Raw genomic sequence first — 24156 nt, 5'->3', positions numbered from 1 at the left:
AAACGCGACGTGACAGGATGTTGTATGACTTTGCTAGCGTTAAAAAAAGTTTGAAATATTCTCTCATGTAGTAACAAATAACTGTAACCAACCTGTCAGCCTGTTGGCTCAGCCAGCAATACTGTATTTACAAAATGTTTAACGACGAAATGATCAATACGTTATTACCTGTTGACTGTAAGGTACGACGGAGACAAACAGCGCAGCAGCGACTGCTGGTTTCAGCCTACTGTTTGGTTGAGCTGGTCACGTCAGAGCTTGATAATGTTAACTCTATCGAAGCTTTTTTCTCATTAAAACGACTTTTTTTCTTGTACTATTATTACATTATTCTCGTATTATTGTGACTTTATTCTCGTAACATGACGACATTTTTCTCATAATATTATGACTTTATTCTCGTAATGTTATGACTTTATTCTCGTAATATTAGGACTTTATTCTCGTCATGTTACGATTATATTCTCGTGATATTACGACTTTAATCTCGTAATGTTATGAATTTATTCTCGTAATGTTATGAATTTATTCTCATAGTTTATGACTTTATTCTCGTTATATTATAACATTTTTCTCGTAATATTACGACTTTTTTCTCGTAGCCCTAATATTATGACTTTATTCTCGTAATATTATGACTTTATGTATATGTATATGTATATATATGTATGTATATATAAATATATATATATATATATATATATATATATATATATATATATATATATATATATATATATGTATGTATATATATATATATATATATATATATATATATATATGTATATATATGTATGTATATATGTGTATATATTTATGTATATATATATATATGTGTATATATGTATATATATATGTGTATATATGTATATATATATGTGTATATGTATATATATATGTATATGTGTATATGTATATATATATGTGTGTGTATATATATATATATATATGTATATATATATATGTGTATCTGTCTCTCCTCTGGAATGTCTCTATATCTCTCTCTTCTCTCTCTCCGCTCTCTCTCTCCCTCTATCTCTCTCTCCTCGCTCTGTCTCTCTCTCTATGTGTTCTCTCTCATCCACTGTCTATTCGTCATATCATATATGTATGTATATCTGTGTGTATGTATATATATATGTAGAGAGAGAGAGAGAGAGAGAGAGAGAGAGAGAGAGAGAGAGAGAGAGAGATATTTTCTGGACACTAGTCCATGCCATCAGAACTTAGGTTCTATATTCCGACACTGCTGTTTGCTGCTGCAACGCTTTACATTTCTTCATTGTGGGTCAAATAAAGGATTATCTTAATTCATCATATCTCTCTCTCTCTCTCTCTCTCTCTCTCTCTCTCTGTGTGTATGTGTATATATATTATATATATACATATATACAGTATATATACATACACAGACACACACACACAACAGTATATATATATACTTACACACACACACACACACAGCACTATATATACACACACACACACACACACACACACACACACACACACACACACACAGAGAGATATGATGAATTAAGATAATCCTTTATTTGACCCACAATGAAGAAATAAAGCGTTGCAGCAGCAAACAGCAGTGTAGGAATATAGAACCTAAGTACAAAATTTAAAAGTGAATTTATAAAGATATTTAAATATTTAAATATCATCAAATCAAAAGGGGCGCCCTGCCTCCACATATGTTGTTCCGCACAGCAGAGCCTCTCAGTGACAGAGCAGACGACCCGCCTCCATCCCAGTGCAACCGACCAATGAGGCTGCAGAGCGGGGACGAGCCCTCAGCAGCAGCCTCTTATTTCCCACTACAGTAAACCTGTAACACACACTGGTAGTGATGTGACGGTCATATAGTACAACTCAGCCTGCATTAAGTCAGTCCAGTCTGAGCGCCAGTGCTGCTGCAGCTTCATGGCTAGTCTTGAGGGCAGAAGCTGCTCTGACGATCGACTGCACCGGATCAGAACACTCTGATCGCGCCCTCTGGTCCGGGGATTATACTTGCTGTGAGTCAACAAGGTAGGACTGCTGCTTTGGTTCATGTTTCGATGGATTCAGGGTGCGCGTGTGTGTGTACCAATCTGCTGCAGCTGCTGCACGAAAACATGTTTACGTTTAGAGCGGTGCGCGTGCCTACTCACGCGTTGTGCAGGCTGTGGGTCGGGCACGCGGTCTGTGCTCTGGACTGTTCTGGGCTCCGGACGGTTCTTGGCCCTTGATCCGTCTCTGCGCAGTTTAACAACACAGCATAGATGAATTAGTTTTGGGCTTCTTGTTGCTGCGCCTTTGACAAGATGTATAAACTCCCCCGCTCCATACTGCCTTCGAAGTCTGAAGCTAAAGAACAGTTAATGGTTATACTTGTAAAAAAAACAAAACAACATTATTAGGATGATACAAATATTGGGTAGAGTTACAGTTGTAGGGCCCGTGCTGTTTATTATTTCCTCTCCACCAAAAGATGAAATCACTCAAAATGTTCAAAAGCCATATCCATGTGATGACTGCTGTTTGAAGTCGGTCCTCCAGCTTCAGAGACAGACTGGACTGATCGTCCTCTGTCTGTGATAATCATACAGGCCAGCTGATTTACGCTTACAGCGAAGAAGCGCGCACTGCTGGTGATAATAATGTTACCAGTGTTTTTGTTTTTTTTCATATCTTTTCTGGACGGGTTTACTGTCGGTCACTCAGACCGTGCAGGGGCCCCTGGTAGGGGAGGAAGGGGATGGGAGGAGTGAGTATGACCGACGCTCTCTGTTCCAGGAAAACAACCTATTTGTGAAGTGTGTGTAGTAGAATATTATCAAAACAAATTAAATCAAGTGAACCATTAATAACATATATTCCTATAGCTATTGAGCCACATGGAAAGCAACAACAGTGTGCTGAGCAACAGGTCATAACATTGTAGCCTTGAACTTAAATAAGTGCCTGAAAAGTTGAATGAAAACCCTGTTATGACAGGAAATGTAGCAAAGCATGCAGTAAAACTATAGACAAAAAACAATGTATGTAGTCATACCATGGGAGATCTGTGTCAATAACATTTCACGATAACCATCATTAATATACATGGTAAATGTATAGTTCATTAAACTTAATGATAGTTACTAAAGTTGATTATTTATTTCACTGTTAACAGTACAATATTTTATGAATCATTTATTAGGACATGGGAAAGGTTTATAAACTTAATGATGACCATCCAGATAATGTTCATAGATAAGCTCCTCAGTATTTAGTAACCATTTACAAATTATTATGAACATCCAGCGTAAGTTAATGCTTTATATTAATGTCCTTCTAGTAAGTGTTAGTCCTGTGTTAACAAGGCCTTTGAAAGTCCTTAGAAGATGCTTATTAACCTCAGTGATGGCAAAATAAACATGTTTATTGTTAGATATTAGACATTTACAAGAAACATGTTAATACTTTATAGACTGCATAAGAGTATCTAAGGTATTTCAAACATATTTATTAAGGTGAATTTAAAGTCCAGTTTGTAAGACATCTGATTGTTGAGTCTCAGAAGGTCTCTCAGGAGGTCAGCCAGCCACCAACCCAAAGCATCAGTATTTGGCATTTAACATCAATTTGTTTTACAAATTGGACCTTTAGTCTACATATTATTTAATCTTTACTAAGCTTTTGTTTTGCTTAATTAAGATGAATGTGTACCGTATTATGTACTTATAAGTTACTATGCTTTTTGCAGCTTTTTACATAATAATCTTTAACAACTATTGCTTATAAATGTCTTATAATCCAACAATAGAAATCCAGTACTTTTCATTATTATTATTCTAACTTATTCTAACTTAGAATTTTCTTATTGCAACTAGTCAGTTACCTGGAAAACTAATGCCTGTTTTAAGAATCTTATGTAAAGTGTTACCAAATACACTCAAAATAGGTTGCTACTTAATTTCTTTTTCAAACCTGTAATTGACTAATAATCAAGTTCTTGTTGCTGCTCTATTTTTAGTTGAATGTCAATTTGACATTTTTAATGTTTTTTCTCTCTAACAAGTTAAAAAAGTAGACAAATCAAGTATCCTTGATAAAATATTCTTAAATCAAGGTCTACTTACTAGATTTATTTCGGAGCTCACGGCCTTTATCAGTGGGTGTAAAGGGTCGCAAGCAAAAGGCTGGGGACCAGTGCAGCAGATTATTATATGACAATAATACATTGGCACAGTGACTCATTATCCTTTTTGTTGTGTCACGTATATTGTAATGTGGTTGTTCTAAATGGCTGCCTCATTCAGATATTAGCTTGCAGGTCTAAAATGCTACAGCATTTTGCACACCGACTGTGACTATCTGCTCAGAAGTATCAGAGGATATGGGACCATATACATTTTTCATTGGATGCATAATAACCTCATACTCTATTTAAAGGCAGAATGTTCTTTTAAAGCCGAGCAGTGTGGAATTAAGATGATCAGACTTCTCACTGTTTATTTCTCTTTAGAAAGACTGTATCCTGGCTGGAGACCTTGGATTGTTTCCCTGACACTGACTTTTTCCACCCTGAGAAGCACGCCAGGTGTTCCACTATCTCACCCGAATAGGAAGTGTGGCCTTGGGTTTGTTTGGCCTAACTTTCCTACCAACTCAAGAAATAATTCACCTACAAATCATCCTAAACTCAGGCTTCAAGTCCAACACGAGACAGCAGTTTGGCACAATCCAGGGATGGTAAATAACTCTCCAGTCAGGGAGGGGACTTTTCTTCCTTACTTTGGCTCTCCAAAGGCCTATTGGCTATCGGATATGATGACAGATCTTGGCTCCTACCAGGTGATACCCTCACCTTTATCAGAGGATGACCTGAGTGAGTCATCCAGCCCCTGCTCCTGTTCCAGCCCAGACCCCCAGGTGCTCAGCTCCAGCTACGGCAGCAACTCTAGTGCTGAGAGCCAGGACAGCATCCTGGATCACCTGCTATCCCAGGCCTCTTTAGGAGATGCCAAAAATGTACTGACAGGATCTGTGGCACCTATACCATTATCCCCTTTTCTCTGGGACTCACAGCGAGATGAGCCCTCAAAACATGTGAAAGAGGAACATTTTGACTTCTTCACATGGTCTGATGTGAAGACAGCGGAAAAACCTGGAGGATCATTCCAGCCCACACTGGAAGAGATCGAAGAATTCCTGGAGGAGAATATGGAGGTGGTAACTAAAAAACAGGCGATCAGAGAAAGTTGCCCAGGGTTGGGAATGGGACTGAAGGAGGCTCTTGGTCCAGAGGTTGGACTGGATTCGTGCAGGGAAGGCTCCCCTGAGCCTAAGCAGGAGCCAGAGGACATGTATTCAGACCAAACTGTCCCCACTGCTGGCCTAGCCACTGCTGCCTCCAGTGAGACCAAAACTACAGTTAACCACACACTTGAATCCAGCTTAGGGGTCAAGAAGGCTTCAGTGAGCAAACCTTCATCAGCAGACAGTGGTACAAACAGTAGTGGGGTGCCAGTCATTCTACGGATTCAGCCCCTTCAGATCAAGCAGGAGCCCACAGTAGTGCCTCATACCCCTGTAGCCCAGCCCCAACAGCCTTCTGCAGCCCCAGACATCAAAATCGCACAGCTACTGGTCAACATCCAGGGTCAGACCTTTGCTCTGGTGCCCCACATCATGCCGTCCCCCAGCTTTAATATCTCCTCCAAGTTTGTACGGATTGCACCTGTCCCCATTGCAGCCAAGCCTTTTGGGCTTGGGGATAACTCAGCCAGCCAGGGATCAGGGAATCTTGTTGGTGGACAAAAGTTCCAGAAGAACCCCGTGGCAGATCTTATCAAAATGCACAAATGCACTTTTCCTGGCTGCACCAAGATGTACACAAAGAGCAGCCACCTAAAGGCCCACCTGAGGAGGCACACAGGGGAGAAGCCTTTCATCTGCAACTGGCAGGGCTGTGGATGGAGGTGGGTACTGGTGAGGGAAGAGTCAGCTTATTGAATAAATGTCAGTGTTTCTCCACAAATCAGATTTTAATTGGCTGTCCAGCTAACTTCCGGTTTAGCACCGAGCTTACTTGGATGGGGATAAAATGTGACTGGATGGCTCTTCTAGACTTTCCAAGACCGAATGCTCAAACCTGACGGGGTTTTAGGCTTTTATTACAGTTTTGCAGATGTGTCTTTCACAATGTTAGCTTTTGGGGAAAAGTCCCCAGTGAATTACATGACAATGTAATTACGCCACTCCAAACAACTGCGTGAAATAGTCTCCTCCTCTTCTTCCTTGGTTTTACCAGTGGACTAAAAACCACATCGCCATCGGCTGTAACGGAGTCTATAACCTCATGCTATTCAATGACCGGTGCGTTGTCTTGAGTGAGTGAGAATGGGACGCGCAGCTCCAAAAATACCAAATCAATATGTGGCGGACAATGCTGATATTATGGCGGACGGCCACAAATAAATTAATATGTGGGAAACACTGAATGGATTTCTGTTACATGTAAAGATACAACACCAAACACTCGTCTTCAAAGACAGAATTATCTCTGTCCATTCCAAATGACCATAATCAGCCACTGCAGCTTTTGATGCATTTGTTATCTCACCAGATTAGACTCTGTGATTGACCCCTATTTATGGCTGCTTATATAAAGCCTGAAGGTTTGTTTGTCCAAAAGCCATAGCAATAATAGCAGATTCCAGCATGTGTCTGCATGATTTAAAAAAGGGCTTGACTCCCATTTGTTATTGTGGCCTGTTTGCTGGAAACAGCAGTTATTGTCAGTGGGGCATGTCTAAGTGCTGTGCATGGTGTCATTTTGCTCAATAGAACCAAGAGCAGTGCAGATTTGAACTGACACTTTGTCACTTTATTGAATTGACCTGTCGCTGGTCATCAATTAGCACTGATGAGGAGACTTGGAGGGTCTTGAGAGCCAGACCCTACCCCACCTCCCCAATGCTCCAAGGTGACTGAAAATGAATGTCATTATTCTTAATTGGGTTCATTGCCATGGAAGCAAAGCTTTACTGGGTTTTTGTTTGTAAAATGCCAGCGATATGCTTCAGCAATGAGATGGCGCTCAGTTAGTCAAGTAGAAAAGCAGAGGAAAAACAGTCATACTGTGTTGTTTTTGCTAAGCCCTGGAGCTGAAGAGCTCCTCGTAACTGTTACGCAGCCTCCCAAGTGTTGATTGGGATGGTGTGAGGCAAATACATTAAAGGTTAGATTTTCATAATGTAACTTTGTGTCAGGCAGTGAGATATTTGGGATGTGCAAGAACGGTTGCGGTGTCTATTTTATGCAGATGTAAACCAAATCTGTGGGCGGGATTCACATGAGCACAAGATGGGCATTTCCTATTGAGACTCAACAGCTCTTCAGTTGCTGTGGCAATATGAATGTGTGTGTGTGTTTGTGTGTGTGTGCGCGCGCGTGTATGCTTAATATAAAGCAGTACGATCGAAATTTGGAACCTGCTGTGTGAAATGGAAAAAAGCAGTGAGAGAACTTGGATGACTACATCAGTGAGGCAATTGCTTTGGTCATTAAAGTAAAGCATCTTTCTGCATTCATCAGTGTTTTTATGTGTGTGTGACAGAGTGTGACTGCAGGCCAGAGTTGCAAGATCTAAGCTGGCTGTTGTCCTAAAGACATCAGGTCAACCAGTGAGACTGACCCGAACTGGTAAAATTAGTGTGCCATTTCTCTTTAGATAGTGCACCTCACTGAAAGGTCAAAATGATTCTGACTGGTTTCTGTGCTTGTAAGTCAAGACTTTTTAAAAACAAAACACAATTTATATTAATGTGATTTTATAGCCCACTTTTAATGACAAGTTTAGTGCTGCTGAGTAGGGTGACAGTTGTTGCATGGCTAATAGCTGACTGAATATGATACATTTCAAAAACCTGATGAGCTGGAAGAAATCAGCAACTACAGTGACAGTTTTGTGTGAACATTTAGGGCCCTATAAAATCCATTTTATTTTTTCCCAATTTCCGTTTTAGTTTTTCCCAAATTCTGTTATTTCTGTTTTAATTTTGGGGAATTCCGTTTTTTCCATTTAAATTTTGGGAATCCATTTTTTTTTTTCCCCTTTTACTCTTATTTTACTATTAAAACAGTGTTTCTTTAATGTAAATGACAAGATGTACACAAATTAAACAGAAATTACCTTAAATGTATTGAGGTGACAAACACATTTCCTCAATACTGTACCGAAGAGTACACTAAAGTGCATCAAAAACATCTGATTTCATCATGTCTTCATACAGTAGTATATTTTATGTTTTTATGGGTTTAATTTGGGTTTCATTGAATAAAAAAATGGTCAGCTCTCAGGCAGATCCAGTAAATGTTTGCATACCAAAATTGTTCTGAAAATTTAAGTTGTAAATATTAAAAAAATTTGCAAAGATGACCAACAAAATGAGAAATTGTACTTGTGACGTTTTGTCAATTACATACTAACCAGCTAGCAGTGAAAACACCAACCCTCCCCCTGTCCTCTGAACTCCCAGCCCAGGCAGAGTCAGCTAAGAGGCTGTGGCTAACGGGGGATAGCTAGCTAACAGCAGCTACTGTTAGCAGCAGTTAACAGTCACTTTGGTGATATGCCGATAATATGAATCGGACAGGTGGCTATCTCTCTCGCATTACAACTTTAATTATGATTTCTCAGGTCTGCTTCTTTGTAAAACAACAGTTCACCTGACACATACAAATCGTTCGGGAACTGCTCGGCTCTGTATCGAGGGGTTAATGTCGAGTCTCTCAGTTTTTTCGCCGACGAAGACGGAGCCGTGGGCAGCCGCTTTGCCATGCTTACATTGTTTTGACGGGGGGTGGGGACTTGTTGTGCCACCCAGATTTGCTTCCCTCCGTGCAGTTTTCCTCAGACATACGTTCCTCTTCCACACGAAAACAGCATTTCAGTAAAATGATGTCAAATTCTGCGATATTCCGCGTTTAACAATAGATTACGTTTTAATTGGCCAATTCCGCGATTCCGTGATCGCGGAAATCAGAGGGCCCTGAACATTGTGAACTGGCTACAGACTTGCTTTGTGCCTTTGATAATCCAATGCAACAGTCAGTGCGTTTACATGACACTCAAGAAAACCGAATTACTGCGTTAGTCTGACTATGAACGGATCTTTAAGATGCATGTATACACCTTAGTCTGACTGAAATCGGACCGGATCGGATTTCTCATAGTCGAATTACACCACGTTGATTATTCGATTGATAGTCGCATTACTCCTGCATGTATACGTTTCCAGCGGATCGGATCGGATTTTGCGTTCTGCGCAGGCGTGAGATTTTTCCCCGGGGCCGTGAGCCGGAAGTAGACGGACGGTGATGGCGGTGGCGGCGGCGGCTTTCCTCCGAAATCAACGCAAGAAAGAGCGCCAGAGTGCACAAGGTTTGTGTAATTATCATGTACACCATATACGAAGTATACAAAGATGTAGCTTCGTCTCGCTCTTCGTACGCCATCTTTCTTGAATGCCGAGGCAGCTGGTGACGTCAAGAGGTCAGCCGGAGGTGCGCCGTTAACACTAGTTGAAATGGGTACAGCGCCACCTAGCGTACCGGGGTATGACATGCTTACGGCCAGTAATTCGATTTTCTCAGTGGCATGTATACTCGGATAATTGCAGTTGTCCGATTGAGCAGCATAGTCGAACTATGGCTGTAATCTGACTAAGCTGTGCATGTAAACGCACTGAATGGCTGATGCTCATTGGTGTAGTAGCATTTAGCCATTTGCTAAACAGCAAACCAATGCAAAAAAAAAAACAAGATTTCATAGTTGAAGAAAACTTTGAAATTGGAATTCCTTGTGAGGGAAGATACTTCTAGAATCAGTGGTTTCACAAACTTCAAAGGCTTGATATTTCATTGCACTATATGAAAAGAATTTGGATGAGAGTCATGTTAAACCATGTCCAAAAACCATTAGATACTTAAAGGGGGAATTTGTAAGCAGTGTTGGGGGTAACTCAGTATTTCCCACACATTAATTTATTTTCTGGTGGTCTGCCACAATATAAACATTGGCCGCCACATATTAATTTTGTAATTATGGAGCTGCGCATAACATACTCATTCTCACTCGCTATTCACTGACAGTGCACCCATCAGTGAGTAGCATGATGCTATATTTCCCTATTGTTTTTCAAAGGATTATTAGGGGGCCAAGCCCGAGGGGCCGAGAGAACGAGTATGCAAGCAGACGCGTTTCCTAGGACCAGCGGTGCTAGGAACCCTATTGTAATTGTAAAGATCTTTATTTTTCCCCCGCTAAAAGTGGTGCTGAAGGCTAAATCGTGCAAGGGAGGGTGGTGCAATTTGGAGGGTTGGTGCAGACACCTGCACGCACCTCAGACACAAAAAACTACATATATCCGCCTGCAGGGGGTGCTTTAACCTAGGCCAACAGGTTTTTGCCTATAACTCCCACACCATGCCCACTTCCGCCTAAAAAGTTATTTTTCGCAAAATTGCAAAAACTGGAAAACCTACTTTTTCAAACTCCTCCTTGGGATTTTGTCTGATCTACTTGAAACTTGGCACGTACCCTCTTCAGCTGGACTTGACCTAATGTTATCAAAAGAATTTTGCATGGTCAAAAAATGCGCAAATTATTAACAAATACATTTCTGTAGCTAGCTAAAAAAATGTAAACAGTTGGATATCTCGGTCAAACCAAATGCTACTAACACCACATTTGAGATCCTTGGTTGCCATGTGACTTGGAAGGGATGACCCAAATTTGGCAAATTTTGGCCAATAGGGAGCGCTAAAAATATGGGACAGTTATATCTCTTGAATGGCTACACCAATTTTATGAAATTTGATCGGTATAATGTAGGGCCAATCCTGAGGCCATCTCTTGAAGGTGGTCATAACTCGTCAATATGGGCGTGGCTTATTACAAGATAAACAACAAACATTCATTTCAGCCAAACTTTTATGCTGAGAGCTTTACAATTGATGTGCTACATATAGAATAGGACACAGTTCGTCCATACCAAAAATTGCACATGTACTCCACTATGTGGCGCAATAATGGCTGCAATCGCGTTTTTGCCTGTAACTTTCACATTTTTAAAAAACACATTCGCAAACCTTATATCCATATGTTCCCTGAATAGAGCTGGGTTTTCTGACATAGGACATGCCCACTTCTGCTGCACATTTCGTTAGTTAAATCGCCACATATGCAAAACCTAGTTTTTCGAACTCCTACAATTTAAGCGCCATCTGCCTGAAACTTTGCATATAGAATCTCCAGATGTTTCTGATGAAAAGCTGTCAAAGAATATCTGCTAGTTATAACCAAACAATCTTTTTTGCTAGCTAAAAAACACATATTGTTTCATATCTTGGTCAAACTAAAGGCTTTCAACATCAAACTTAAGTCAATTGTTCATCCAGAGGCTCTGTGCTAAATTCATGTATTTCCCGAATAGAGCTAGGTTTTCTGACATAGGCCCTGCCCACTTCTGCTGCACTTTTCCTTTAGTTAAGTAACGATTGGTCAAAGCGGGCGTGATTTAGTACAACAAATCCAAATCGGCACACATTCAGCCATTTGCACTTTCAGTGCACTACCCATTACAGTGAATACCACGGCTCAGGAGTTGGCCTGTGTCCTCACTTTTGCCCCGAGTCCGTCGTTCTTTGGGGCCTACTTCTGTGGGCTCTGCGGTGTGCGGGGTTCGAGTCGTGTGGGGGTACTTGGCCCCCATTTATAACTGCTTGCAGTTCTAGTTAGAGGGCCAAGCCCGAGGGGCCAAAGGAACGCGTATGCAAGCAGACGCATTTCCTAGGACCAGCGGTGCTAGGAACCCTATTGTAATTGTAAAGATTTTTAGGGCCCGAGCAGGGAACCTGCAAGGACCCTATTGTTTTTCAAAGGATTTTTTTTTTCTTTGTCCCAAATGATCACATTTTTCACTGCCTGAACATACCCCAAAACTCGCCAAACTTGGAATATAAGTCACACCTGGCGAAAAATGTTATAATCTATTTTCGTCCTGAATTTCCACCACTTAGTGGCGCTGTTATTAAGGAAAGTGCGTTTTGAAACTCCCATATACTTTGTCGCACATTCAAAAACCTTATATCCACACAATTTGTTGAATCTCGTGGTATAGGCCCCAAGCCCATTTCGCAAAATGTCTCCTGTTGTAACCTACTTAATAAACCTACATTTCTGGAGGAGAGCAGACGGTACCTGTTTTGTCTCGCGCTCTGCCACCCTAATTTTTCACTCTACAGAAATAAAAATGTCAGTGTTGGGAAAGTTCACTTTCTATATGAACTAGTTCAAAGTTCAGTTCACAAATGTTAAAATGAACTAGTTCAGTTCATAGTTCATAATTCAAAATTTTGAACCAAGTTCACAGTTCCAAAAATGAACTAGTTCATAGTTCTTTTTTTTTCAATATGTTGCTGCGAGCTATTATTTTTCTAAATTATTGCCACAGCCCATTTAGAACCACAGACAGCAATTGTTCTATCAGTTTTAACACTGAAACTGCAGCTCTCCCACAATATACTGCAAAGAAGGTTGTCCAGCTGCGGCTGGGAGATGAAGACAACGGAGCCGCTACTGTACACCGTTAATGTGATTTGGGTGGTAGAGGATCTGTTTTGGCTCGCTGTTGCCGTGTCTTTTGATTTTTCATTCACTCGCACAGACCTTGAAAGGCTCGCTGGGTGCTTTAGTACAATGTGCCATTTCAGGTTCGCTGTTGACGTTGTTGATGTATGGAGTTGCTTCTTGAAACCCGGCGGGCAAAGTTTACACAAAAAGGTCAGATTTTTCCCACCTGGATCATCACTGACCTTTTCATAAAATAGTTTTAAGTAATCATACATATCATCATCAATCATAGATGTCATATTAATGGTGGAGGCACAGTCTGAGGTAGTGCTGCTGCCTTCATTTGTTTTTGCCTCCATGCTTCACATGTTGATGACGCATGCGGCGGTGCGACTCTGTGGTGGCTGGTATTGCCAGTGTTATGCCCGTCCAGGACAAATTAATCTGTGTTCGTTTGGTAATGCCTCACTGCATGTTTGGTATGCAGCTGTTTCTCTCTGAACTAGTAAAGTTTCGTTTTGACCGAAAGTAAAGCGAGTTGCGTGCACAAAACTCTCGTCCAGCGTCCTTTTAATACACAACAGCCAGATTGGATGTTTTTTCGCTACCTGTTCATGATGTGTTTTAGCCGGTTTTCGCCTGGAAGGCTCGGTGGAAATCTGGCACTGTCTTGAACGAAGTTAAACTGTAAGAACGCGCCGTTCACAAACGCCAGAATGAACGTGTTCACAATAACGTTCATCAGGCAGAAATACAGTACGTTCAGTTCACGTTCGCCCAAAATATGAACGAGTTCATGAACGATCGTTCATTGAACGCGTTCAGGCACAACACTGAAAAATGTCATCACAGAGTTCAGCTATGTCTCCTGTTGTAATCTACTTTTATGAACTCCTCCCAGGCGATGTCACCGGTTTGCATGAAACTTGCCATGCAGCATCTGTAGACCCTCCTGACAAAAAGTAATTCAAAGAATTTTGATAGTCTAAACAATACACAAGTTATTAAATAACAACTTCCTGCAGATTTGATTCAAAACAAGAAGTGTTGCATATCTCCACATTGGTGTGGTCTAATGATATGAAACTCAGATTGCTACTTCCCCATGAGCCCCTGAGGCCCTGTGCAAAGTTTAAGATGATGACCACAAGGTGGCACTCTTTAAATTGAAGTATTTTATATCTCCACAACGGTTCATCAGATCAACACAAAACTTAGTACAATTATTGTCAGTGCCCTCCTGAGGAGAGCTGATGAATTGTTTACCGATCCGCCACTAGGTGGCGCTCTGGTGGCCGTTTAATTTAATATTTGGCACTGTGCCCACACCATAACACTTATGGAAATTAAATTATAGAGGTGCTATAGAATGGCCCCTGTAACTCACACTTTAAAAATGACCAGCAGGTGGCGCTATTTTCAATGCAAAAGCGCTTTTGGCCCATAAATCTCACATTATATGTAGCACATTGTTGAACGTTATATTTACGCGTTCCCTGAGTTGAGCTGAATTGTGTAGTGTAGCCCATGGCCATTTTCGCTGTAACTTTCCATTCGCAAAAAAAATGAAAAATGTACTTTGTCGAACTCCTCGTAGGCAATTTGACTGATTTGCACCAAACTTTGCATGTAGCATGCGTGGACCCTCCTGACAAAAAGTTATCAAAATTATTTTTGATAGTCCATAAAACGCCCGAAATGTAAAACAACAATTTGTTGCACATTGTGTTGAAAACAGCTATCTTTCATATCTTTACAAAATACTGTCTCATTATCACATAAATTTTCATAATTGTGTGGTATGGCCTAATGATGGTCTGTGTAAAATTTGTTGCAAATCGGCCAATAGGTGGCGCTCTGGTCGCAGTCTAATTATTGTGAATGGGAAGTAAATGCGAAAATCTTCATATCCTCTTCAAAACTCATTGACTTTCAACCTCTTCTTGCACCTTATAGTTTGAGCAGCAGACACCATTCCACCTTTAAAACAGTCAGAAGACCTTGAACTATTAGACACATATTCGGCTTTTTAAAATCTTTTACGGTTTTGAAATCATCACAGTTTTTGTTTTAAGGATTTTTAGGCCGTCTTCTGATTTTGTAATGGGTGTGTACTGCGTGAGGTAGAGTGCGTGACATCATCTCTAGAGTGGAAAGCAGCTTGAAATCTGGAGAAAAAATACTAAAAAAAACCTGATCGGGACATTCCTAATTATGTCAGACATCTGTGTATTGTGTTACAAAGATGTGTAGTGAAGTTAGCATGCTAACCAGCTAGCCCCATTCCATGCCACCACTTTGAACCACAAGAGGCAATTGTTGAGCTGAACCCTAATGATGGTTGATGTGTCGTTCCAATGGACTATAGTACAATCCTGGCAACCAGCCACCTTTCATGTACTGTACTTGTAATGCTGTGTGTGTCCCAGTACATGAGGGGAGCTGCAGAAATGTGTGCAACAGCAATCCAGGCTGTTTGTTCCAACTAACAAAAGGCTCTTGTCTGTATACAAAAGGCAGGATGTAGTTTGGATGGAAGTGGTTGTGTGGGACCAGTGTGAGTCTGTGTGTGTGTGTGTGTGTGTGTGTGTGTGTATAAGTGTGTCCATGCGTGCATGTGTACACATGGGGGGGGGGGGGGGATAGTTACCATGACAGTGGGCTAGGAGCGTCCAGGCTGCCACGCTGAATGAGAGAGAAGAGAGGGATCTGTCAGGGTTCCTTATAGACCAGGAGGAGCAGGGAGGGAACCTACACTGAGTCAGCTATTGCTATATATCCAAATGTAGAATAACAAAGTGTCCTCTATAGTGTTGCACGGTAAACTGATACTAGAAAGGTACCGCAGTACCCAGCCGTTAAGAACAATACTTTTTCATGTTTTATTAGTATCGGTACTTCATGAATTTCTGCGACATGCCACTTTCAACTGACAGACATGCGGACTTGTTCAAAGAGTTCAAAGAGCTGCAGGTTAGCGATAGATAACATAACGTTAAATATCCCCCGGATGGAAGTCAAACAAGGTTTTTTTTTGTGACAAGCGAACTATTTTCACCATCAGAGTTGCACGAGGCAGTCAGGGGTAAAGCTAACTGTTTAACAGTCCGATGTGGTTCCACACATCTCTGTATACAAACATAATGTTCACACTGGTAACATGAACTTTACCATAGCATGCGCTGGTGTTCACAAGTATGCTGATCAACAACACCACTTAATTATCTATTTTAAGTCAATCAGTACTAGTAATATAATCATAGCATGTACATTTTGTCAGTAATTTATAATATTTATTGTAATTTACATTATCAGAAAATCTTCTGATGAAAGCACAGACCTCCACCAGGTCTGGACCATTTGTGTTGTACTTAAGTGCACTAATGTAGTTTGCAGGTTAATAATCCAGGGTTTGAACTTCATCAACATGAAATGCAAATTGCAAATTTCCCCTTTGTGGTACAAATAAAGTATTTTCTTATTTTATGAATTGCCAGATTTGCAGTTAATCTCATTTATGTCTATTATTTTTATGCTGAATAAAATTGTGGTTAATGTGCTGTAAATTATTTTTTACTACTGGCACAGAGCTTTTAATGAAAAATCAGGTTATTTAATAATCTCTGAGAGCAAACAAGACAAATGCACAAAACAAGAAGACACTTGTCTTCCTGGAAACAGATACAGAAGCTATAAAGCTCAGCAGCTTTTACAAAAATATATATACAATAAAAAGAAATAAATCATTTTAAGTTCCACATTCTGTCATCTAAAATTTATGCCATTACTTTTGATGATGTTTTAGTTTTCCGTCGTCCTATCGCTTCAGTATCGGTATCGAGATGTTTTAGGCAGGTATCGTACCGAAGTCATAATTTTGGTATCGTGACAACACTAATCCTCTAGGTACATCAACTTACCACATGTTGTCTTTTTCAGATTTTTATTTGAAAATTGTTTTGCTTATTAGACATCAGTAACATGCTCATGTCTCTGGCACTGTAGATCAGTGGCCCTGGTGTAGAGTCTGCGCGGGACTGTTTTCTTCATCCCACTCCTGCCCGCTCCTGCTGAATTTCTGACCATTACCGCCCGCACCCGCAACGTGTGTGTTACACTTCCGCCCGCTCCTGCAATGTGTATGTCCACTCCCGCCCGCACCTGCAAAACTCTGAGAATTTATGCCCACACAATAATAGAGATGCATTGATTTTGTGTCTTCTCCTGTCCCGCAGGAGAAAACACGTCATTTTATAGGCAATTAATAAAGACACTCATGGGGTTGTTTGTTTCGTTTCCCTGGGCTGCGTGTCTTTTGACGCACTGGTCAGGAATAGCGCTCCTATTTCGTTGTTTTCATTTAGTTTTTAATGAAATAAAGGCTGTTTCATATTCTATTCTCCTCCTCTGTATTTTATTTATTTTTCTACCTTTATATAATCAGGCAGTGATTGAGGTTAAGGTCTCTTTTCTAAGACAGACCTGAATAAGAAACAATAATGAGAACACAATCAGCAGATAGACAACGGTACACAATAAATTTAAATATCACTTTGTTTTATCAAAACTTTGCACCGTCACACAATTGAGAAGCTTTTCCAAATGTCAGACTTGCCTTGCTTATTTTTTCTGTTGTAGAGACCTTGTTTTAGCTTTTTTTCTACTGCATTTGTTGACTCTGTCATCCTGTCACTCCCGCAGTGTTTGTTTTAGCCGCCCGTTCCTGCCCACAGCAAAGTTCAAACCGCCTGCTCCCGCGAGATTTGGGTTGGGTCCCGCGGGACCCCAATCCCAATGCAGCCCTCTACTCTGGTGCACCATGCTAACACTAAATACCATGTCAAATGGACGGTCAGGTCACTAGCATCACCAATCTTCAGATAGTATTGATAGTTAAAAGATCACTTATTATCAATTTAGCACAACCACGACTGGATTTAAAGGTTCCATATTATACTGTTTTTCATCAATTTCACACAGCTGTCAGAGGTCCAACAACTCTGTATTCGATATGCATTGCCCCAAACCCATGCGTGGTCCTGAATTTCAGCTGTCTCAAAGTCACTCTACTGAGCTCTCCTGAGACCAGACTGTTTCTGCACCTGTACCCTTACATGCTAATGAGTTCCGACTGTCAACGCCTACTTGGAGAGCCTTGGCTGTCACTCTCAGGGAGAGGAAGCCCCTTGCGTAAGTGATAGCATGCTCTAATGTTTTACGGTGGATGTGATGCTATGGCTCGCGGAGATTTTTCATTCAACTGAACCAGTTTGACCCAAAATTGGACCCAGAAGGAGAGGCTCCTGAAGAAGTACAGACTCTGCGGCTGTGGCAGGACGTTTCAGAATGGTTAGTGTATCTGAATAATGTTAGTTTGTTCGTATTTGTTGTAACAGTTACTACCATGTAGCTAACGGCTAACAGCTAGCGCAAGCTGTGTTTGTGGTCTCCAAACTCTTTGTCACTGTTCGCATATGCACATGTTTCCAGACTTTTTACTGTGACAACCAAGCTCCCTCACAATATTATTAACATTAAACTTGCTTCAAACGCCATTGCATAGCGGACAGAAGCGGAGCTAACTATTTAGCCAATTTCCAGCTGACTTCACCGTGCTCGTTGGCAACTGTAAATACAACCAAACGGCGGCGACACTTATCAGTGGCTCGGGTGCAGTTGCTGGGTCCCATATGGTTGGGACTGATCCTTTTAGGAGAGTCTTAAAGCCAGCTTTATATTGACCCTCGTTACTGATGCAGTCCGATGTGAAATGGTTAGCATACACATACAAGCTAACACAAACGGCAGCAGGCACGTTGTCGTTGAAAATGATACGCGACCACTGTCTCTTCTATTTTTTCTGTAGCTGGGACAAAATATAGACACTGGTGTTGATTTTTACAACCAACAACAGAGCTATTTGCGTGTCTAGCTTTTAGCGACAACTGTTGCGAAACACTGCTGTCTCACCGCTGGACACACTGATCTTCACCTTGGGGATGAACGCCCCCCTCTCGGACCTCTCCTATCATTGCGCAGAGGAGGTCGGCCTATGAAAATGACTCCTTTCGTTACGTAACGACAGGAGCAGAATCTGAACAGCCTGTAGGAGCGCCGTTTTACCAGTGGGTGAGCTGCAGAGACCATGCAGGACTCGCTTGTTTTCCCCACTCTGGGAGTTGGCAGGCTCAGGGAGAACCAGTTTATATATGTAGAGACCAGAGGAAACGTGTTTTTCATAATATGAGACCTTTAACCTCAGGGCAAAAATGACCTTTTGGGACCTCGTTGACTCTGGCCCAAACACATTTACATGTCCATCATGTGTGCAGTATCACTGATGGAAGGTAAGTAATTACATTTAGTCAAGTACCATGCTTGTACTTTATTATTTCCATTTTTGTACATTTCATACTAACCGTAATCCTATCTGGTGACTTTAGTTGCTGCAGAGAAAAAGCAGCATATTTTGAAATTTACATGATCTTTTTCCCCTGATGTAATGTGAAAAACACTGATTCTGATAATCATAAAAATGCTGAATAACAGATCTGATAATTATCTAAGCTGATCAGTCAACCCAACACGCATTGATTCTATGGGAACAGGGTCGGATCCCTGCTAGCTAAAGCCTTAATAATAAATTACAAGCTAATAAATTTGTAATGTACCCACACAAGGGGAATGCTTAATTGGAGGACAAGAACGTTCATGCATTTATACTGGATGTACTGCACCCATCCATTTCATGGTCAGAAGATGAGGTCTACACAAGATTTTCATTCCTGGCTGCAGTTGTGCCAGCTCAATCCAATACTCTTTATATGGAGCATTAGAATGCAGTAGTGCCTTTTTAAAACTGAAGAAATGTAAATCCAGCTGTTCAAGAAACACATTCAGCTGACAAGAAATTAAATGAATCCTTTTAAAGAAAACTGCTTCAAATTGATTCAGTAAGGCCTTAGGTAAGACTTTGTGTGGACTTGATTTGATGAAATGCTGTTTGGGTATGTAGTAGAATGGTCGTACTGCAGTGTCTGCTTGTGTAAGATGTCAGATGTTGCATTTAACATACTGGTGTCTATTACTGCAGCAGCATTACTTTCACTTAACTGTGAGCAACTGTGAACATATGACAGAGTCTGACAGGGTTTTTCTGTAGCTCCTTAAGTGTTGCTGCTTAATTACAGGGTGCAATTATATCGATTCATCATCTTGTCAGGTCAGCAGAGCAAAATCTGGGCTGCAGAGCTCAGCTGGGGACAGTCAGTTTCTAGGAAGAAGCCTCAGAGCTGTCATCTCTTTGGCTCCAGCCAAGTAGCCTTGCATGCTAACCTGCAGCCATGCTTGCTTGTTCAAATGAGTTACAGGAAATAAGTCACAGCATCAACATGTGAAATATTTGTGGTCATGACAGATTATTACATTGTGAGATTCATTCAGAACATTTCTGTTTCTATATCCAACATGCACACGCTTAAATATGCCTGAGCCTTTTTTCAAAGAAAATTAAAATTACATTTATATTATATATTTCTTTTTTATGAAAAAAAAAATGTCATGTAATTAGCCAAAATTTTAGTTTGTAAACTGAGTAGTTAAACTACAAAAAATGACCCAAAAAGTAGTTGAAATACTTGACGCAGCACAAAATATGAATGTAGTTTAACTACCAGCAATTAACAGCAAATTGTAGTTAAGCTATGTAGTTCCACTACATGTAGTTTAGGTCTCACCAACACTGGTTATGGAACTAGTTACACACAAGTGGTGCATGAAAGTCTTTGCCAAACCATACACACCTGAGACACTTTTTTTCCATTATGATTTATTTTCTATGGGTTTAGTTTTAAAGAAGTATCAAATTGAATGACATTTGATATGTTTTCATACTGAGAGTTACTTTAATACATGTATATACACATTAAATGATTGAAAACATCTAAACTGATTTGATGACATTTTGGATACTAAAAGCAAGAGTGCATTAATGTTTAGAATCATTTTATAAAACCTGAATCTATCATTCCCTTATTCACCTTTAAACTTAAGCAACAAAAGTTGAATATAACAGCCACTAGAACGGTGCCATCTTGGAAGAAGACGAGTTTAGGTCTGGAGACATGCTTGGCCAGTCCATCACCTTTACCCTCAACTTCTTAAGAAAGGCAGTGGTCGTCTTGGAGGTGTGTTTGGGGTCGTTATCATGTTGGAAAACTGCCCTGCGGTCCAGTTTCTGAAGGGAGGGGGTCATGCTCTGCTTCAGTATGTCACAGTACTTGTTGGCATTCATGTTTCCCTCAATGAGCCGTAGCTCCCCAGTGCCAGCAGTACTCATGCAGCCTCAGACCATGACACTCCCACCAGCATGCTTGACTGTATGCAAGACACACTTGTCTTTGTACCCCTCATCTGGTTGTCGCCACACACACTTGACACCATCTGAACCAGATAAGTTTATCTTGGTCTCATCAGACAACAGGACATGGTTCCAGTAATCCATGTCCTTAGTCTGCTTGTCTTCAGCAAACTGCTTGTGGGCATTTTTGTGCATCATCTTTAGAGTAGGCTTCCTTCTGGGACGTCAGCCATGCAGAGCAATTTTGATGCAGTGTGCAGCGTATTATTATTAAATAATAATAATAATAATAATAATAATAATAATAATAATAATAATAATAATTATTATTAAAATTGGAAATTACTTTTTCCATGTGTCTTTGTCTTATATAAAACAGCTCCTCTTCTTCTCCCCTCCAGGTTTTCTCGGTCAGATGAGCTGTCTCGACACAGGCGGTCTCACTCAGGTGTGAAGCCCTACCAGTGTCCAGTGTGCGAGAAGAAGTTTGCCCGCAGTGACCACCTGTCAAAACACATTAAAGTCCACCGTTTTCCACGAACAAGCCGGACAGTTTGCTCAACTAACTGACGATCCACTCAGATCACTGGGATCACTTGGAAAACTCAGACGTCCAATGGGAACAAGGTGTGGGCATGATTACTCGGTTTGAATATGTGAGAGGAAGGACACCTTACTTTGTATTGTACTACTTTGCAGTCTGTGTTGTTCTAATTTACTGGACAAATGTAAATGGACTTTTCCATTACCACCCTGTAATCAGCAAAAAGTTGTTGTTGCTGTTGGTGCTGTGGTATGTTGTAGTCCTTTTGTTTGTTCTGTCCTTATCCCCTGCCTCAGCAGAAGATAAGGAAAGCTTATTTCCTTCAGTCTGGATTAGGTGATAGTTTTGGTCTGCCTGGATCAAAACAACTGCCTTTTATCTTTGTGAAAGCTCCCAATATCTTGGACATTTGTCATGATTGAAGTTCTTTCAGACCTTCATTAACTACTACCAGAGTCGCAGTTACTCTTCCTGGGGTCCACAGATGTTTCTGCTGTGAGGTTTCTCTGCTAGCTTTATCCTAGTTCTTGCTGCTTTGCACCACATTTCATTGACAGTACAGTTGAATAACATCTTCATTATTCAACTTGGGAGACACATATGTGAGCTACTGCTTGCATAACATAGTAAGGAATATCTGACGATAAGCTAATGAGACCCCTCTCACAGTCCTTAGTGAACCTGTGGAGATGCATGGAGGAGGATGAGAGAGCAACACAAGAAATGCAAAATTAAAACAAAACTAAAAGGTTAAGCGCACACTGATTGTTGAGTTGGCCTTGTGATGAGGGTTACATGATCTTTGATCATTGTTTTATGAAGCTAAGTGATGTGTACCTATGTGCTGCTCTTCTATTTGTCTGCTTTTCAGGCCTTACTGTACCACAAAATCCTTACTGGAAAGCCAAATGCCTTGGGAAAATCAGGCTTTTCAGTGATCCATAGTTTATTGGGGTGTTGGGGTGAACAGTTACTGTTCAAAAGTTGTCATAACATGGAACATATCAGTCAGTACATAACCAAGGAACTGAATGTCTCAGTCTGCTTTTAATAATTTAACTATTATTTTGCTCATGACACAGATGACACACAATCTGCCTAAACTCTGGTTTTTCTGTTACTGGAGACACCCTGACAGCCTTTGACCTCAGCTTGCAATAATGTTACATTGAGGTGACAATAGGCGCGTTCAAGTTGAACTCCTGCTGCCTGACTGCAGCAGCGAGATCTGCTGGTGACTGCAGGGGTGGAGATACAAACGCTGCTATGAAGTCGGACACTCTCTCTTACTGTAGACGTGACAAGACTTGGCTGAGCTTGCGGTGTTTGCCTTCTTCGTCTGGGAAGAAATGGAGGAAATTGAAATTCCATTAATGTTTGAGGAAAATCAACAACGACTGTGATCAGTTTTCTTACCTGATGCTATGGGAACTTTGCTGGCCTTTTTCTCATATTAGTCCCCTTCGGAAATTATTCAATCAGAGATGTTCAAAATAGTAGTCAACCACAACTTGTAGGCTGAGGGAATAGAGCAATGGAACTGCTGCCGTGTTGCATGCAGGCGACCGGGGATCAAGACCCGTGTCAACTGTGTCTTTTACAGAGGGTGTATTTATCTGATTAGTTTTATATATATATATGGACAGTTCATATTTAGAGAACAGAACGTGACAGCTTTGTCACAATAACAACTTAAAATTTGGGTATTTTGTAATTGCTTCACTTCAAAACGGTCACACAGTGGCGCATTAATGGTCCAACTGGTTTATCAAGAGTAGATGAATAGCCTAAATGTTGTCTTACTGTAAATGCTCATGTTCCATTTTCCTTGTAATGTCACCATTAAAATAAATTTGAACTTTGTCTATCTGGTACATTATAGTAAGTCTTGCCCAATAGCAATACAATACAATTACAACAGTTGTTAATTATTATGATGACAACTGTGCTTAGGTGCATGATTATATCACAGCTGAGGGGAATTTGCTGACTACATTTAACCAATATGCATAACTATAGACACATAAGATGATGCATTTTCTTATAGCAATATTATTCACAATGAATGAAATACGTTTCACTGAATGAATGAAATACAATAATCAGAACAAATGACTGAATCAGATGCCTTGTCCCGCTGCGCCATCTCATCACACGCAGAATAGCTCAGGATAATTCTTTGTATTGTTAATTTGACGGGAACAGAAAGGGTTAATAAGAGTGGATAGTACAGATAACACTGGACATAGCCGTTAACCACTTCTCCATCATCACCACAAGTTGACAGAACTGAGCAATTTATTGACAACATCTTTCAGGGTTGTCGTGTTACATGAAGGATTTTATAGATTTATTCATGTTAACTATCCCATTGGTGCGGCCATACGGCTGCTACTTGACTGCAAGTATGTGATGTTTGAAGTAGAAGAGGCACAGATAGATATGGAAATTCATCGAAACACACGTCATATACGTCGGCGTAGATGAGAGCCAATTAGGGCAAAGTCCTGACGTCATGAAGGTGGGTCTAGGGTTGCGCAGTACCTGGAGAGAAACTGCACAACTGCTCTGCAGCCACCTTGCTCCCGCAATAACTTAAGGTCATGTGACATTGGATGCGGAGCAGAAACCACTACCATC

General features: G+C 40.7%; 1 protein-coding gene across 3 annotated transcripts; it reads left to right on the top strand.

Moving 5' to 3' along the window:
- Positions 1-1798: 1798 nt before the first annotated feature.
- Positions 1799-22798, top strand: LOC115583158 (Krueppel-like factor 15). Of its 3 annotated transcripts, none has more exons than XM_030419655.1 (3): positions 1799-2024; positions 4499-5954; positions 21374-22798. In XM_030419655.1, the coding sequence occupies exons 2-3, from the start codon at positions 4723-4725 to the stop codon at positions 21540-21542; spliced, it is 1401 nt and encodes a 466-aa protein (XP_030275515.1). In that variant the 5' UTR covers positions 1799-2024; positions 4499-4722; the 3' UTR covers positions 21543-22798. The 3 variants fall into 3 exon arrangements, with proteins under 3 accessions (XP_030275515.1, XP_030275514.1, XP_030275513.1); XM_030419654.1 differs by having other exon boundaries at positions 1799-2037; positions 4503-5954; XM_030419653.1 differs by having other exon boundaries at positions 1799-2037.
- Positions 22799-24156: the final 1358 nt, after the last annotated feature.

This window comes from Sparus aurata, chromosome 6 (genome assembly GCF_900880675.1).
Source record: "Sparus aurata chromosome 6, fSpaAur1.1, whole genome shotgun sequence".
Lineage (NCBI taxonomy): Eukaryota > Metazoa > Chordata > Actinopteri > Spariformes > Sparidae > Sparus > Sparus aurata.
Note: the sequence above shows the minus strand (reverse complement) of the source record. Positions and strands in the feature narration are given on the sequence as shown.

Coding starts and splice junctions, on each gene's coding strand:
- LOC115583158 (XM_030419655.1), top strand. CDS start 4,723: ATGGTAAATAACTCTCCAGTCAGGGAGGGGACTTTTCTTCCTTACTTT. Junction 5,955..21,373: donor TGGCAGGGCTGTGGATGGAG/GTGGGTACTGGT, acceptor TCTCCCCTCCAG/GTTTTCTCGGTCAGATGAGC.